We start from the raw sequence: 19140 nt of genomic DNA on the forward strand, positions 1-19140 counted from the left end.
ATTATTATTTATTACTGCTTTATTTTTTATCACTTCCTCTCAATATTGTTACGAGTATGAAATGAGTTATGTATATAAAGCATCAAATAGTAATACCTGGCTTATTTTTGGTACTCAAATGCTATGTCCTTATGCCCGTAAATGTTACTTTAATTAAAATACTTTTCCATTTTTATTTTATGCCAGTCTGCGAGGTCAAATTTAGTATAGGTAGATGAGAACACCTTCATCAAAGGAAAACTGAGTTCTCTCTCATAGCAAATGAGAGCATGGTATCTTGGAAGCTTGACTGGAGGCCTCATCTCCAAGAACTACCCCCCTGTTTGGATGCAGGCTGTAAGGGCAGAGAAGGTGGGGTAGGGATTGAGCCCTGGGGTCCTGGGGTCTGCTGATTCTGCTTCATTCAGATATAATACAGGGAGGGAGGTGGGCTGGAGCTGGGACTCATTTTCAAAGTTTTTAGTTAGTTTGTTTATATTCAGCTTCTTTCTAAACAGAAATTTTGAAATGGATTACAATGACATATGTATTCAGAATAGAGGTTTTACAAACCAGAAATAGAAAAGTAAAGCCATCAAAAGTAGGGAAACAACATATTTTCATCCAAACGCGAGAACCTGTGAGTAAAGGTGGGAGGGGACGATTAAAAATGATACTAGAGCAACAGACATACACTGGGACTGTCCCAAGCAAACTAGGGTGCATGGTCGCCCTCGACAAAGGGGAGGAGGGGCACATGCATTAGCTGCGGTCATTTTATTTTTTTTTTATTTTTTTTATTCTTATAGTTTTTGCTTTTTATTTTTTTTATTCTTATAGTTTTTGCTTTTTATTTTTTTTTACATCTTTATTGGAGTATAATTGCTTTACAATGGTGTGTTAGTTTCTGCTTTATAACAAAGTGAATCAGTTATACATATACATATGTTCCCATATCTCTTCCCTCTTGCATCTCCCTCCCTCCCACCCTCCCTATCCCACCCCTCCAGGCGGTCACAAAGCACCGAGCTGATCTCCCTGTGCTATCAGGCTGCTTCCCGCTAGCTATCTACCTTACATTTGTTAGTGTATACATGTCCATGCCTCTCTCTCGCTTTGTCCCAGCTTACCCTTCCCCCTCCCGATATCCTCAAGTCTATTCTCTAGTTTAATGACTGCTGTGCTTGAACTTCACATCTGGCCTTGAGCTTCCTGGGGGCAGGGAGAATAGAGACTGTAATGGGGCACACAATTTTCTTTAAAGAAGGAAGTACACCTATTCTTCAAAAGCCATCAATTTTCTCATTATGAAATACATTTCTGTTTATTCAAATATGCTTACCGAAATGCAACTTAGAGAATATCTTGAAAACAGGAAAATATTGCCCATAACCCTACCGTTTAGCCTGGTCTACATGCAGATACTGACTTACAAAGCTGTAATCACAGAGCACTGATAACTCTGCATCTTTCTTTTCAACGTAATATCAAACCATAAACATTTTTATGCTACGACATAATTTCCATGTTAGTAACTTTGAACAGCTGCATACTACCCCACTTGATATACCACTGCCTACTTAACCATTATCCTACTATTGACAAATATATATAAATAAATATGGGTCATTAGGCTGTTCCCACTAACAACTTTTTCTTCCTCTATATAGTACCGTAATAGATAGAGGAATATGCTTTTGCTTAAATTATTTCTTTAGGATACATTTCCAGGAATGAAGCCACTGAGAGTATATAAACATTTTTCTTAATTTTGATATATACTGCTAAGTTGATTTCCCAATGAGTCACCCCAGGGGTTGGCGGACTATGGCCTTCAGGCCAAGTAATGTTTTAATGGAACACAGCCATGCCCATCCATTTTCATATTGTCTATGGCTGCTTTCACACCAGAACAGAGTTGGGTAGTTGCAACAGAGACCATATAGCCCACGAAGTGTAAACTATTGGGTTGGCCAAAAAGTTCGTTCGTGTTTTCGTAAGAAAACCCGAACGAACTTTTTGGCCAAACCAATATTTACGACCTGTCCCAGTACAAAAAGAGCTTGCTAACCCTTAGATGATCCTAATGTACGTCCCCATACCGCCTGTACATGGTACCACATTCTAACAGAAATGAATTATGTGGGGTCAGACATTTTCTTCCACAACTTATTTGTAGTAGATGTTCGTGCTAGAAACTGCAAGCTGGCCATCAAAACCCTCTCTTTCCTTCTTCACAGTAATATAATGTGAGGATGTGGCTCTCCAGCTAACCTCCCCCCCAACCTTTGCAGCTACCTGTTGTCCTGTGACTAAGCTCTCCCCAGTGGGATGGGAGTGGAAGTGATGTGAACCACCTTTGGCTCATTTCCCTAAGAGGAAATCTCTAGCCCTGGACTTCCATTCTTAATTTCTATCTTGTTTGAACCATTGCTCTCTTGAGTTTCTGTATGACAGTAACTACTATTACCCTAACTACCAAGCAAAAACTGGTACCAGAAGTGGGGTATTGTCATGAAAAAAGCTAAAATTAGTGGCTCTGACTCAGCGGCCAGGTAGTGATGAAGAAGAAACATATAATCGGTGTGAAAGCTGGTGACCCTTGTTAGGGTGTGGAAAAACATATGGTAAAACTTTTGCCTATGATAACTTTCAAAGCATACCACATACCAGGGGCTCTAAAGGAAGGAACTGGAGAAAACAGAATGTTAGTGGATGTTACCTCCCATCCTTGGTACATCTAGCAAAGTATTATACGAAAGAGAAGAACTGCCCAGTTTGCAAGCAAAGATAAAAGAGAAGAGAGAAAAATCAGACGTTGGGTCCCAGCATATTAGAAAAGCTTCTGTACCCCAAGGAACAGAGGATCAGCAGGTTGTGCTCCAAATCATTCTCAGAGACTTCTCTCAACCCAGTGAAGGCACCTAGTTCCACAGCAAAGATTAATCTAAAAGTATTGCCTTCTCACTCAAGTCTGCTGTTTCAGATGGCCTCGAGGTAGCCTCAATAAGTTAAGAAAGGTTAGACAAGAAAGGAAAGAAGTAAGGCAGTCTTAAGAGCTACATCTAAGAAAGAAACTTGGATGTGATTACCGGCACATGGAACTGCCTGGGAGATACAGATCAGAAGCTATTCCGTTTTTGGAGGCATTGAATTGTGAAAGGAAGTGCAGGTCTAACCTGAAAACATCTGCATCTATTGAAACTCGAAGAACCCTCAAGGCCCCTAAGCAGCAGTAAGCACAATTCTCACAGGAGGCAGGTTTCCAAAGGCCACTTCGGATGTGAAGTGAAGATGTGGAAGCCATGAAGGACTTCTGAGAAGGCAAATCTAGGGACCTACAGGCTAAAGGACAGGAGCGATTCCTCCTGCCACCTTCCAAGGGTGCAGAACCAGGGTCTAATCTTCTTTCACTGACATAGTCCTTGCCATTCCTGTCCAGCAGAATTCCATCGTTATTATAGACTAGTGGCTGCTTTGGTTTTCCCGATGTAACTAGGTATGGCTGCCCAGCTAGAGACTGCACTTCCCAACTTGCTTTGCCATGACCTGTGGTCACTGGATCTGAGTTCTCATCCCTGGAATGTGAGTGTGTCACTCCTGCCTCACTGGCTTAAGAGGAAATGTCTAGCCTCGCCTTCTGTTCTTTCTCCCCTTCCTTCTGGCTGGAGTGGCAACAACTAGGACAACTTGGAAGCCACAGGATGATGAAGATGGCAGAGCTACCATCAGCTGTGTCTCCTGAGTGACTCCACAGATGAGAACCACCCATCCTCTTGGAATATCCTCCCTGGATTGTTGCGTGAGTGAGAAAATCTTATTTTGTCGAGCATCCGTTGTACTTTGGGTGTCTCTTCTTTTTTAAACAGAAACTAGTGTTACCCTAATACAATACAAAAGAACTTCCCAGAGAACTGTACCTGAGTATCCTCTTGATAATATTTTAATGAAGTCAATTTTATTCAAATAACTTTAAATAAAACTTTACATCAAAATGTAAATTGAAAAGCAGTACTACATGCTATAAAGAGACTGTAACCGTGCGCATAATTATGATGAAAACTAGACAATTTTATTAAATTCAAGGTAGGTACTGTTGCCTGCAGAAGACTTTTAGCCTGAGGTCTATCTTCTCTGTTAAAGCTGGACATAAAAATATTCCAGCACAAAGCTGTAGCTTTATCTCCTTGAAATCAGAATGACTAAAAGAGAATTGAGAAAAAGAATAATTTTCTCATGATGTGATTCAAGGTTCTCCAGCTCTACATCCACTTAGCACCTAAAGCCATATTGGGTAACAAACAGCAGAGAGATGCAGCCAGTGGGACGTATGACACTGAATGACTTGAAGTTGGCATTAATCCAGCAGACTGAGTGCAAGATCACAGACTTCCTTTCATGTATCGAATCACTAATGATTATAAAATGGGCATGTCTTTAATTCCAAACAATGGATGAACAAGAATGAACACTGTTGGTAGACCATAAATTATGAGGAATATAAGGAATACCTGAAAGATGGAAAGCAGCAGATGGAGGAAATGAAGCTCAAAATGGTTCCCAAAGAGAGATGCAACAAAAGTGGATTTGGAGGATGCCCAAAACTCAGAGTAAGCGGTTTGGGGAGCGGGATGACTGGTTGGCATTCTGGGAAAAGAGCAGCTTGGTAAGTCCTCCCATCCTGGCTTTGTACCAAGTACCTGGGAGCCCAGGCGTCTGCCTCCAGGAAGGAGTATTGCGTGCAGGGACCTGAAACAGTGCCATGAGGAATGTAACCAGACAGACAACTAGAAACCAGTGCACCTCACCCAGCGGAGCATCCCTAATCCCTCAAAACCGTGGAAAATAGGCAGCAGTAATAGATGGCACCATAGGCAAACTAACATGGAATCTCAAATTAACAGTTGTGCACAGAACCAAGAATCATTGTTTATCCATTAATGCTTGGCAAAAATTGAAGTCTAATGACACAGGTATGGGGAAGCATGTATTGCTCCATTCATGGTAGTGTACCCGTTTTAGCAGGTAATTTGGCAATATCTACGATCACTTAAATGCATTCACTCTAACTCAGTAATTTCATTTCTAAGAAAGACTTGCCCATCAGCATGTGGAGGCAGAAAAAGGACATTCTTTTTAGCAAATAACTGGAAACAACCTTAATGTCCATTAATGGGGAAATGGTATATATAATGGAAAACTAGGAAGCCATTAAAAAATAGTGGGATAACATATATACAATGGAATATTAGTCGGCCATGAAAAAGAATGAAATAATGTCATTTGCAGCAACATGGATGGACCTAGAGATTGTCATACTGAGTGAAGTAAGTCAGACAAAGACAAATATCATATGATATCGTGTATATGTGGAACCTAAAAAAAATGGTACAAATGAACTTTTTACAGAATAGAAATAGAGTCACAGATGTAGAAAAAAAACTTATGGTTACCAGGGGGAAGAAGGCGAGGGAGGGATAAAATGGGAGATTGGGTTTGACATATACACACTACTATATATAAAACAGATAACTAACAAGGACCTACTGTATAGCACAGGGAACTCTACTCAGTACTCTGTAATGACCTATATGGGAAAAGAATGTAAAAAACAGTGAATGTATATATATGTATAACTGATTCACTCTGCTATACACCTGAAACTAACACAACATTGTAAATCAACTATACTCCAATAAAAATTTTTAAAAAGTAGTGGGATAGATCTATATGCATGACATGGAAATAACTCCAAGAAATAGTGATACATTTATAAAAGCTAACCACAGAACAATACATCTAGTATGATCTTGTATTTAAAAAACAGCAAAAAATCTAAAACGGTGTGTATCGTGTATCTATCTATGCACATAAATAGATATGACAGTGTTCATACCAAATTTTTAACAATGGCTACTCTTAGAGAGGGGCTTGGTATGGAGTGGGTGATCATAGGAAACTAGAGCATGATTTATACCACTTGAATTTTATTTTTCTCAGTTTGATCGTTTTATTTAGGAATATATTTGTGCCATTTGTCTAATTAAAAAATGATGCAGCACTTAAGGCAGTGCCTACTATATAGCAGGTGCTCAACATATGCTAATTCAAACTTTTTTAAAATTAGTAAAATATTTGGAAAGTGTTAAAAATGTAAATATAAAGGATAATGTAGCATGATGTTTCTATGGCCAAGGTTTGACACATTAGAAGGCAATAAGTAAAGTGATGGAAATCTTCCTTGATATAAGTACTCGAAACAAGGAAGAAGGAAAAGGGGCATTACTAGGGGGAAAAGGGAATTCGCCAAATAATAAGAGAGAAATCTGAGGTCTCAAGATAATCACACAGAATACGACAATAAGCAGTAAGTAAACGCTTCCAGCAGAGCTGTACCGAAGGGCACACCGCACCCACAGAATGGTCATCTCACCTGTTGTCTTTGCTGAAGAGGTGGTGGATACCCCATTGAGCTCACTAGGACTCCTTTTCATGGGCCGTGGCTTGTATTCTCGTTTGGGGACGTTGGATGCAGCCGATATTCTGTAATACAGATTTGAAGGTCAGTCAGACAGCTGACGAAGAAAGCAAAGCCTCCAAGCCTACGTTTGCTCTGCTGTAATAAGCCTACAAATTTAGGTCCTAGGTGATGGTCGTCAAGGGGGTGATTTTTACACGTTGATTCGTGAGTAGCCCAAAGTGATAGCTTTGATATCCCAAATGTAGTTTTTCAACTCTATGCAGATACACCTCGTTTTACTGCACTTCACAGATATTGCGTTTTTTATAAATTGAAGGTTTGTGGCAATCCTGTGTACTACAGGTGCCATTCTTCCAAAAGCATTTGCTCACTTTGTATCTCTGTCACATTTTGGTAATTCTCAAAATATTTCACACTTTTTCTTTATTATTATATTTGTTGTGGTGATCTGTGATCAGTGATCTTTGATGTTACTCTTGTAATTATTATGGGCCCCACAAACTGCGCCACGTAAGACGGCAATCTTAACTGATAAATGTGTGTGTTCTGACTGCTGCAGCTACCACCTCCAGCTGTTCCCCTATCTCTCTCTCTCTCTCTCTCCTCAGGCCTCCCTATTCCCTAAGACACAACAAAATAGAAATTAGGCCAATTAATAACCCTATAATGGCCTCTAAGTCTTCAAGTGAAAGGGTCTCATATTGCTCACTTTAAATCAAAAGCTAGAAATGATTACGCTGAGTGAGGAAGGGATGTCCAAAGCCAAGAGAAGCCAAAAGCTAGGCTTCTTCACCAAACAGCCAAGTTGTGAATGCAAAGGAAACGTTCTTGAAGGAAATTAAAAGTGCTACTCCAATGAACACACAAATGGTAAGAAGGTGAAACAGCCTTATTGCTGATATGGAGAAAGTTGTAGTGATCTGGGTAGAAGATCAAACCAGCTACAACATTCCCTTAAGCCAAAGCCTAATCCAGAGCAAGGCCTTAACTCTCTTCAATTCAGCAAAGTCTGAGAGAGGTGAGGAAGCTGCAGAAGAAAAGTTTGAAGCTAGCAGCAGTTGGTTCAGGAGGTTTAAGGAAAGAAGCCGTCTCCATAACATAAAAGTGCAAGGTGCTGATGTAGGAGCTGTAGCAAGTTATCCAGAAGATCAAGCTAAGATCATTAATGAAGGTGGTTACACTAAACAACCGATTTTCAATGTAGATGAAACAGCCTTCTATTGGAAGATGCCATCTAGGAGTTTCATAGCTAGAGAGGAGGAATCAATGTCTGGTTTCAAAGCTTCAAAGCACAGGCTGACTCTCCTGTTAGAGGCTAATGCAGCTGGTGGCATTCAGTTGAAGCCAATGCCCATTTACCATTCTGAAAATCCTAGGGCCCTTAAGAATTATGCTGAATCTACTCTGCCTGTGCTCCAGAAATGGAACAACAAAGCCTGGATGACAGCACATCTGTTCACAGCATGGCTGACTGAATATTTTAAGGCCACTGCTGAGACCTACTGCTCAGAAAAAAAGATTTCCTTTCAAAATATTACTGCTCATTGACAATGCACCTGGTCATCCAAGAGCTCTGATGGAGATGTACAATGAGATCAGTGTTGTTTCATGCCTCCTAACACAACATCCATTCTGCAGCCCATGGATCAAGGAGTGGTGTCGACTTTCAAATCTTATTCTCGAAGAAATACATTTTATAAGGCTCTAGCTGCCATAGATAGTGGCTCCTCTTATGGATCTGGGCAAAGTTGAAAGCCTTCTGGAAAGGAATCATCAGTCTAAATGCCATTAAGAACATTTATGTTTATGGGAAGAGGTCAGAATATCTATGTTATCAGGAGTTTGGAAGAAGAATTCCAACCCTCATGTATGACTTTGAGGGATTCAAGACATCAGTGGAGGAAGTAACTGCAGATGTGGTGAAAATAGCAAGAGAACTAGAATTAGAAGTGGAGCCTGAAGATGTGACTGAATTACTGCAATCTCACGATAAAATTTTAACAGATGAGGAGTTGCTTCTTATGGATGAGCAAAGAAAGTGGTTTCTTGAGATGGAATCTACTCCTGGTGAAGATGCTGTGAAGATTGTTGGAATGGCAACAAAGGATTTAGAATATTATAAAACTTAGTTGATAAAGCAGCAGCCGGGCTTGAGAGGATTGACTCCAATTTTGAAAAAAGTTCTACTGTGGGTAAAATGCTATCCAATAGCATTGCCTGCTACAGAGAAAACATTTGTGAAAGGGAGAGTCAATCAACGCAGCGAACTTCACTGTTGTCTTCTTTTAGAAGTTGTCGCAGCCTCCCAGCCTTCAGCAGCCACCACCCTGACCAGTCAGCAGCCATTAACATTGAGGCAAGACCCTCCACCAGCAAAAAAGATTAGGACTTGCTGAAGGCTCGGGTGATGGTTAGCTTTTTTTTAGCAATAAAGTATTTTTAAATTAGGGTATATACATTGTTTTTTTTTTTTTTTAGACACAATGCTATTGCACACTTACCAGACTACAGTTAAGTGTAAACATAACTTTTATATGCACTGGGAAACCAAAAACTCTGTGTGACTCACGTTATTGCAATATTTGCTTTACCGTGGTAGTCTGGAACCAAATTCCCAATCTCTCCTAGGTATGCCTATATTTGTAAAGTATTTGTCTCTCATAAAGTCTCTGAGGCATCTAGCAAGTACCAGGGATGAACTGGCACTCAACAATGCTAGCTTCCTTCTCTTTTTCCTCATATAAAGATAGAATTAAGAAAAGATGCTCATGTGAGCAGTAGATGAACTACCTGCCTACAAAAGTGGATAGTTCAGAGACTGTACACACCTTTTGTCTTCCCTCTATAATTACTGCATTGATTTAAGCAAAAATCTCTCCAAATTTATTCATTATAATCATCCTGTGTAAAACAATTTTCTGTTATCAAACCTGGTCAAAAATTAGGGTAGTTTTTTAACCCAGTATTTTAATTAATAGGTTTACCATGCACACTACATATATCACTAATTTTCAGAAAAGTAGAGAATACACTTATCAGTGAAGTCACAGGGAACCCAGCAATGTTTCTTTGACCATTCAGAGGGTATTTTTGACTCTTTCAGTATCTCTCAATGTTATGAACATGGGCTGGTATTTATGCTGGTGAAGTAAAAACACATCTTTTTCGAGACATTTACATACTATCTGAATATCATCTCACTCCTCTCCACATCCCTAGATGTTGGGGAGGGAGTATATGCCATCCCACCCTCAGCTAAACCCTCATCCAGTCAGCAGTGAAGCCAGGACAGTTCTGTAAGGGCTGAATTCGAAGGCAAGTGAGAAACTTTGGTTGCCCTAAACACAGGTCATGAGTAAGGGCTTGAGTGAAAAGAAAAAGGAGAAAAGCTTCCAGATCCCTTTTCCCAGTTCCCAGTTCTGTCCTATTGGCCAAAGCCATGTATTTATTATCTCAGTGCTATCCCACACCCAACCATGAAAGCCAGCTAAAGAAAATTCAAAACAGAATGGGGCAGTGGGAAGGGGAAGATGGAGAGAAAGAGAGAGAGACTGATTTCGATTGATTTTTAACTCTGCAGCCCTAGGCTTACAATGAATGCAAAGGCTCTTACCGCATCTGTAGCTTGCTCTGTAGCTCCTGCAGAATCTCTGTGGACTGTTTGTGATAGTCTAAAGCTGCATCTATAAACACGGCCAACTGGCTGACTTGTTCTACCTGCAGCAGAAGTGGAAAATTACTCCATGGAAGCCAGCGCCTGTGTAATGTTCAGAAAGAGAACAGACCAGCAACAAAGACCCGGCTTTGCAGGGAAGCGCCCTGTCTGCCTGGGTTCTGGTCTATTTCATTTCATTTCATCACGAAGTAATAATCACACAGGTCATGGTATAGAGCTATAAGTGCTGGAAAAACATGTTCAAATTTATTTGTGATTATGAAGTTGATTTAACTCAATAAAAAAAGTCTACTTTTCCAATTAGATGATCTTCTCAGAAGATGTTTATGCTATAAAGTTCATGGATCTGAAAACGGAGAGATAAAGCTTTTCCAATTACAAATGAAGCCAAGGTTTAGTAAATGAACTGCTTCCTTAGCGAAGTGTCTCTACGGGCACTTTCTAGCTAAGTCACATCAAGAAACTAAGTAGAACTTCCCTGGTGGCGCAGTGGTTGAGAGTCCGCCTGCCGATGCAGGGGACACGGGTTTGTGCCCCGGTCCAGGAGGATCCCACATGCCGCGGAGCGGCTGGGCCCGTGAGCCATGGCCGCTGAGCCTGCGCGTCGGGAGCCTGTGCTCCGCAACGGGAGCCACAACAGTGAGATGCCCGCGTACCGCAAAAAAAAAAAAAAAAGAAGAAAGAAAGAAACTAAGTAAGTTAAGGTGTTCTCGGATAAGAAGGGAAGCCAGGAAGCAGGGCACGCACCAGGCCAAGACTTGCCAGCCCCCTATATGTTTTTGTTGCCCCCTATATGTTTTTGTTGCTATCAGCGCAAAATCATTTCCCTGAAAAAAACAGCCCAAAAGAATGAACTAGAAAGACTCTGGCAGCTCTCTTTCCCATGAACCAAGACATTCATGAAATCAGTGACCAAATTACAGTGGACGTAAAAAACTAAAATGAAAAAGTTATGTTACATAAAAAAGCCTGGAAGGCCTGGGGATGCATAATTTGAGGAAGAGCCATCTCCAGTAGGGCACTGGAGCTCCCTTCCCTGCTTCCCTACGTGTTTGAGGGGCTGCTACAGAAAAGAAGGATTCATTAAGCTGATTTCCACAAGCCTCAGAGGCAGCACCACTGGGTTGAGGTGATGGGACAGGGAGGGGGTGGGAGGCAGCGTGAATCCCGTGAACTCCAGAACCAGACAAAGGCACAAATCAAAATCAATCCCCCTCTTTCCTAAGCTTCCCCATAGTCTATGCATCACCTCCTTACTTCGTTTGCTAATCAGCTTAGCGGAAAGTCTGCCTGTTTATTCACCCTTACACCCTCACCCTGCAAAACCAATCATGGACTCCTTTGCCTTCAAAGATCTAAGCTCTTTTCATTTGCTATTATTGACTGTGCTTTAGCTGTCTATACTTTCATTTTCCTTGCCATGTACACCATTTTAAACAGGGGTTCATGTTCATGTAAGATATACATGGACTTCCACTTGAGCCGTACTGTGATCAGCGTCTGCAAGATGAAATCCCACTGTATTACATTTATTTTACCACACTCTGTGGCTGGAAGAGCAACAAGCCTAGCCTTAAATTTCCAAAAACTCAATAAACAAAACAAAGACAGCCTGGCCCCTACAAAATCCTAAGGATTTCTTAAGTTTCACCTCTTTGGCTTTTACACGTACTTTTAAATAAGTCCAGCACCGCAGCCTAACAGGATCACAGTAGAATCTGCTATGGATTCCTTACAGTGTAAGAGCTGTGTGCTGGTTAAAATCTGCACCACACTTCTCTATCTTTAGTAAAGTTAATTTATATATTAATACCCACTTTGAAATATGCTTGACATCTTATAACTTTTAAGGGAACAGTGAAAGGTAGTTGAATGAATATTCCTTGAAACACACTTGATGTTGGGAGGGGGGATCACCAGCTGTCATCTCTGATGTGGCTAAAATACTAGATTATGTATTCCAGAGAGGCATTTGGATTCATTGGATGGCTGACTTCGGGAAGGAAATGGATCTTGGGCTCCCTTAAAACCTGGAAGACAACAGCAGTGCTGTACAGCGCCTGCACATAGTAGGTGCTCAATGCAACTGCTGAAGAGGTGGTTATGAAGCTATAAGTCTCTTGTTGACAGTGAAGCCATGTGGTGCCCCAAGTGGATTATCTGCCTTTCCCTGCCAGAAAAATGGAAGCTTCCAGCTGTCCCCAGGCCATGAGCAGTGAGCTGTATGCAGGTGGCCTCTGCTTCCCAAACCCCAATGAGAATTCAATACCTGGACTGGCAGAATCAAGGTTGCAATAAACCCAGGCCTGGCAAGAGTCAAAACCTGTCCAGAAGGTAAAACATTTCTTCCACTGGCCACACCACTCAATTTGGCAAATTCATCTATTGAAGCAGGAAACGTCACCTGGGATGAGAAGAAAAACCTAGTTCCACTGCCACCTGAGACCTGTGCTGCCACTTGGCTGGTGCCGTCTTGAGAGTAAAGTGTGACCTCGCACCCCGCAAGGGTTCCCATGACACACACAGTGGAACAGAATTACCAGAGAATTAGCTCCGGTCTCTGAAAGTAAAGTGCACTTGCTGTTACAGATGAGGTCACACCCAGCTCAGACGCCTCAGGTGAGAAACCCATGATGCAAACAGACTTCCCTATGGGGCAGCTAGAGGTGAAGGAGGCAGAGGCCAGACAAAGGCAATGCTCGCTGACAAACGGGCGGGGTGAGGACCATGACGCTACCTGGGAGGTACACGGAACCATGAAACCAGAAGGAGCTTTTGGTAGACAGAAAAGTGGCCCCCAAACACGTCCAAGTCCTATTTCTCCAAATCTGTGAATATATTACTAGATGGCAAGAGGGCCTTTGCAGATGTGATTTATGTAAAGGATCTGGGATTAGGAGATTACCTGCATCATCTGGGTGGGCCCAATATAATTCCAGGGTCCTTTAAGAGGAAGGCGGGAGGGTTAGAGTAAGAAAAGGAGATGCGTCAGTGGAAGCAGAACCAGAGTGAGAGATCTGAAGATGCTTCACTGCTGGCTTTGAGGTGGAGGAAGAGGGATGAACCAAGGGATGCAGGTGGCCTCTGGAAGCTGGAAAAGACAAAGAAATGGGTTCTTCCCTACAGCCTCCAGGAGGAATTCAGCCCTGCCAATACGTTGATTTTAGGACTTCCAACCTCCAGTCTTCAAGATAATAGATTTGTGTTGTTTTAAGCCACAGATTTGTGATGATTCAGCAGCAATAGGACACTGCCATTTCAGCGCTGCTTTGGCCTATTCTCAAATGAAGCAAAATCTAACAATGGGACTAGCTCTGGTCAGGGACCCCTGTTTATGGGGGATGGGAGTTGTTACCTTGAGACTCATAGGAACCAAACTCATGGTGCTAATGAACCCACTGAGGCTGTTGGAAGTACCTTAGTTCTGGGGATGGGGGCAGAGACTAAGAGCGGGAGAAGTTCCCAAGAGCTGTGGAAAGTGTCCAGGGACACTTGGGTGGGATCTGAGCCACTGGGGGAGCCTGTGGACCAACAGCCATTGAGGAGGCTTGCGGAACTTTGGTTGTACCAAAGGAAGAATGGCTCAAAGGACTACATAGTAAAGGCCCTCTAAGATCAACTCTCTGCAACAGGGATATGGAAATTGGGGTGGCAGAGAAGGAGCAGGGCTGTGAAATCTCCTCAGACCTTCCAACAATCAGTTACCAAGGGACTGGTCGGTAGCCAGGTAAATGGGCACAGAGGCACACTCTGAAGACCACGGAGAGAACAGAGAGAACTTGAGGTGAATAGGTAATGCCCCGCCCAGATCCTTGGAATATACAGTACACACAGCATGCATGAATGCAGAAATGTGCATCTCCTGGGACCTGGCAAGTTGTCCCCTTTCACAACTGAAATGACGTACTTCCAATGGAGGCCACTTTCGACGTGAATTGTGATAATCCAACTGATTTCTGGCTCTGTCATATCAAAGACTCCACTCTTTTTGGATTCTTCAGAGAAGCTGGAGGAAAATTTCTCAGGAATTTTGCAGTCTGCTCTTAAACAGATGCCTTTTCCAATAAGGCAAAGGCCTTTATTTAGAGTTTCTGAGAAAGTTTGAGTCAGGCCATTAAATTCGTATTAAATTAATAACATGGATAATAATCCTCTACACTCTTATTCTCCACTTTATACTTCTAAAGAATTTCTTGCATGCAGGGGTTCATTTGCCGGATACTGTAAAGGTGAAAGTTACTTTCTAGGGGCATATAGCTGAACAGAGGCAAAACCACAAGCAGGTTTCAGGTCTTTCACTCTGTGTCAGGAGTGCTTTCTTTCTACTAGTCCAATACTTCCTAAGTGCCTTATTCGATACATCACAAGTCCCTTGATATGTCAATAATAAAATAATAATAATAATAGTGGTGTGGAAGAGTGCTATTGTCAAATAAATTTGAGAAACTGCCTTGTGTATCCTCTTGTAGGAATCTCTTGGAGATTAATTTTTCATATATTCATATAAAGACTCTGAAAAGTCTTGTGATAAAGCAAACCTGTTTCATTTTGGATAACCCAGGCTTTCCCAAACTTATTTGACCATAAAGACATTATTCACGCAACACACACTACATCCCATGGAATGAATTTTGGGAAACACCACTCTAGACCCATGGAAAGAACCCAGGAATCTGGAATCTAGTAATTCCACTTGTTCTGGGAGCCCATGGACAGAGGGAGGGTCCCCAGGCTGGGGATTTGTATCCGGAGAGCTTAGAGAATATTGCAGGTGCCTGGCCTCATCGGTCTGAAATGGCATCTTCTGTGTGATATTTCTGGCCCCTGCCAACGTCAAAGACCTACATTCCATTATGTCGCGTCTTGAGGAATAAACTTCTCTGCGAAGACAGAAGAGGAGAGTGTTAACAGGCCTAGGGGTGATTTAGCATTCCCAAGAAATGGTGGTGGAGACTGGGAACCAACTGCTGAATATCCTGTACCCCCACCTCAGAGCTAACTGTGGGGGGCACAGGGGCCCCTCTCCTAGGGGAGGGCTGCTCTGGGTGCCTCATCCCAGCCTGGCACAGCAGAAAGAACCAGCCCTAGACCTGCCCTTCTGGGCTCCTGGGAAATCTCATGGACCAAAACACCTGCTGGCTTGCATCTGCGTGTAGAATAGGAAGCTACTCAGCTCCGGACAAGAGGTGATGTGATGCTCAAGGGCTCTAATCCAGCACTTACTGCCAAGACCCCGAAGGACGACAGCATGGCGCCAAAGGAGACTCTTCTCTTTGATTACCCCAACCCCAACTCTGCCAAAAATAGGTAGAAAAACAGATGCCACTTTCCCTTAGGAATGAATGTTGGAGTAAACAACTCAGGGCCTTCTCACCACCCCTTCCTTCTTTCCACGTGATAGGAGGAGGAGTGATCCGTCTGACTGATGAGATTAGGGGACCCTGACACCCAGGGTGACTGGACCCTGTGCTGGAAAAGCAAGAGGGGCCTGGCCCTGGGGTCTGTATTCTTGAAGAAAGTGGGTTTGTGAAGGAGCTTTTCTGCTCTGCCCACCTCACTCTCCCTGAAGGTGGCTCTAAGGTCTAGACGAGGTCTGGGGTAAGTAGTTGGAGGCCAGTGTGGACCCAGGCCCAAGCTGCCAACTCGATTTTCCAGACAGTCCTGTCCTCTAGGCAGGAGGCTGGTTTGTCATCCTTGTTTGGCTGCCCTGTTTGTCTCTCAGTTGGGAGAATGCAGATGTGAGGACAGATGAACAACCACATCCCAGAAACCTCCAGAAAATCCTAGGAAGAGTTGCATGATCTGCATTTAGAGACCCGGGAAAGACCAAGCCTGTTAGTTCCGGTTGGAGTTCTCACATCAGACAGATCTCTGGCAGACAGATTTTGTCGGCAGTATCTGGTGAAGCTTTTATCGTGTCTTAGCCAGGGCTATAGGACATGAGGGCTGGAGAAGATACCACCTGTTGCCTGGAGAGCGAGACTTTGGGGTTTGCATTGTTAGTGCCAGACAGAGTTGGGCAGGTGGCCCCAGAGCTTCAGACACGCCACCTCAGATGGTCTCCCTTCCTTCCTGCTACTCTGCTTTTCACTTTCTCTTTGGAGGGAACACTTGCAAGCCCTCTCCCCAGTCCAGCTTCACTCCTCCTCCTGTGGATGAGATCGAGGAATGTTCATTCATTAGTAGGATGGGTTCTCTGCTCTGCATGGCCAGAGGCCGAGGGTCTCAGCCTGTGTCTGGGTGTGAGAGTCAGGCTGGCTCTGCACCGGGGAGGCTTTTGCCAATGAGGGTGCAATGAGCAGAGACTGCGATCGGGACGTGGGTTGGTCATGCCATCCCCTCCAACACAGGTGACCAGGAGGTCACTGTGTCTTACAGTCACTGGGTGTTCCCATCAGCTGAAAGGGCTTCGCCTTGATTCCAATCTGGTTTTGTGTCAATTCCTCAGTCAGTCAGAACCCAAAAGGATGATCAGTCCTGACGGATACCCCAAACCTGTAACCCACAATGAGATAAGCATGTCCCACTTGTGTTTGGAGAAAGTGCCAGGGCCTCTGCTGCCTGCCACCATGTCCCTGAGGCCACGTGTTTGACAGAGTCTGTCCTCAAGAAGCAGGCATATACCTGGTCTCTAGCAGGTACCAGGTCAGGTGGAATGTCCAATCCATTGGGCAAAGGCAGGGCCTGCAGACCCACTGTGTTTAATATGGGAATGAAAGATCCCAGCCATCTTTAGTTCCTGGAAGAAAACCCAGCCATCACCAGCCATGCTGAAGCACAGCTCTTCATTCAGAGCTTCCTCACCATGAAAAAAAGCAGACATGGATACAAAAGTCTGAGTGAAGAAGGATGGACATGAGGTTGATGACCCAGAGGGAGCAGGAAATCAGGGTTCTGTGAGCTGCAGAGCCACTGGGCCTGGCCTGGTTGCTGGAGAAGGGCCAAGGACAGGCCTGAGGGTTCAAAGCATGCCTCATCCCACCATGTATTGCTTCTTTGTCTTTCCCCCAATAAGTCACACCCACTATTTATCCCCAAGCACCAGGCAGTTTCAGTATTAGCATGTCAGGTCCAAGGGGAACTGGAGAACATTTTCTAGACCTTGCCTCATCAACAGGACTGCCAGACCACCTGGATACGGCCAGATACTGTCATGGGAAAAGACAAGGTTGTCCCTTTCTAGGTCTACTTGCTGTTACCCCGAGAAGAGAAAGAAGGCAGTCTTCTGGAGCTTCCATGATAACTTGTGAGTCTCTTCAACTATAAACCTGGGAGGGGCAAAGGTAAGAGCAGCCTCCCTGTCATAAGTCACTCAGTAAATGGTGGCTTTCGTCACTGTCATCCTCGTCTCACCACCATCAGTCTCCTTCGCACTGCCATTATCTTGAGAATCAGCAACCACAGCACGCAGGGTAACCACTACAGTTGAAAATGGCGCTAGGCAAGGTGGGAAGAGAAAGAGGTGGGGCCTACTTCCAAGGCAGCCTTTGAAAGTCCTCCACCATTTCATTATTCTGATCTCCTCCCATCTCAGTGGCCAGTTCCCATGGCTGCCAGTGAAAGACGTGGACCCAGGCCCTAAAATGAGGGAGCAGCCCATGCTCCTCAGAGCTGAATGAAGGCACCCCCCACCCACCCCAGGAAACTTTAGGGGAAACACTGCAGTTCATGCCTCTGCAGGGCCAACACCAGGACTTCCGTGGGGCTTGAGTTATAAGCTAGCTCTTACTTCTCCCAGGGTGGGGTGGGCAGGGGTTAACTCATTTGTGACAAGCAGAACACTGTCAACAGATGGACAGATGACTGAGTTTTTATAAGGAAGGGATCATTTCTGATTTTGACTGACACTGAAGGGAAACTGAGGTCTCTTGGGTCAACTGCCAAGACTGAGACAGGCTTCCCTGATGGAGTACTTTGCAGTAGCTCATCACAGATCATGAATAAAGGTCATGAATAAAGCGCGTGGGTTAGACAGCACGTCTGACACATGAGATTTAACTTCAGAGCTTAAATCTACCTCTAAAGTACCCAGGACTGGAAGAGCAATGTTTGCTGCAGCCTGATAAGGAATACATGCATCTGATACCTCACACTTCAAAAAATCAAATATGGCAATCCAAGACAAAACCAAACCAAATGGCCTATTGCTAGGGGATAATTTCAAGGAAATTTCTATTTTTAAGGGAAAGCAAACAACAAAGAAAAACAGGGAAACCTGTTATCCCTCTTCCCGTTTCTCATAAGATGTAAAAGAAAAAAAACCTGGTAAGATATTTAAAGGAGAAGCATAATAGAATGCACTTTTTGGTACTGAGGTTTAATGGACATGGGGATTTCACATTGTTTCCTCCAGGGTTAATGTCGCGTCAACAGTGGACATAATTCCCCCACAACACCATGGCAGATAAAAGGTGCTCAGTACATTTGGTTTGACTTGACTTGAAAGATGCAAGACCTCAATGTACCTTTTAATCAATTATTAGAAGTAGAACACAGTGTTGCAGAAAAATAAACCCTCTGACTTGTTCCAACAGGTTTGAAAGTCCAACAAATAGGTCCGAAGCTAATGCTGGGCTGAGGTGGCTCGTGGCATCACAGAAGCTGGACTTAGGGTGGGAACTCCAAACGGGGCAGGTGGCCAAGGGCCCTTCCCATCAGGCAGTAAAAAATGCCAAGTGACTTCTCATTGCCAAGGCAAAGAAGGGTGGCCTTCAGCCCTCACGGTGCCCAACTGGGGGTTACCGTCCTCTTTAGTTACATTTAAGCTAACTTTACTTGGACAAATAAAATAAGAGCTGGTGGCAGGAGTCACGGTACGATAGGATGTTAGCATTTCTGAGGGGTATGTGTCAAGACCTTCACAATCCCCAAGTTCACAAGCACCACTATGGTACAGCTGAAAAACTTAGGTCATGCTTTTATATCCCAAAGGTTCACTATGACAAGTAAAGGCATCAGAGAGCTGGGTGATGAGTGAGGCTCTCCCACTAGCCAAGAGAGCTGC

At 43.5% G+C, this 19140-nt stretch overlaps 1 protein-coding gene across 4 annotated transcripts in view; it reads right to left on the reverse strand.

The window, feature by feature from the left end:
• Window positions 1–19140, reverse strand: part of SH3GL3 (SH3 domain containing GRB2 like 3, endophilin A3) — a 144548-nt gene that overhangs the window by 16358 nt on the left and 109050 nt on the right. For all 4 annotated transcript variants that reach the window (XR_003796081.1, XM_029239465.1, XM_029239463.1 and 1 more), the window contains exons 7-8: window positions 10074–10177; window positions 6413–6522 (exon numbers count right to left, since the gene is read on the reverse strand). Coding sequence is in view for 3 of the 4 variants with exons in the window: in XM_029239465.1 (XP_029095298.1) it covers window positions 6413–6522; window positions 10074–10177 (214 nt within the window). In the remaining variant the exon portion in view is untranslated. The remainder of the gene's footprint in view (window positions 1–6412; window positions 6523–10073; window positions 10178–19140) is intronic.

This window comes from Monodon monoceros, unplaced genomic scaffold (genome assembly GCF_005190385.1).
Source record: "Monodon monoceros isolate NGI ecotype Baffin Bay Population unplaced genomic scaffold, NGI_Narwhal_1 Super_Scaffold_21, whole genome shotgun sequence".
Classification (NCBI taxonomy): domain Eukaryota; kingdom Metazoa; phylum Chordata; class Mammalia; order Artiodactyla; family Monodontidae; genus Monodon; species Monodon monoceros.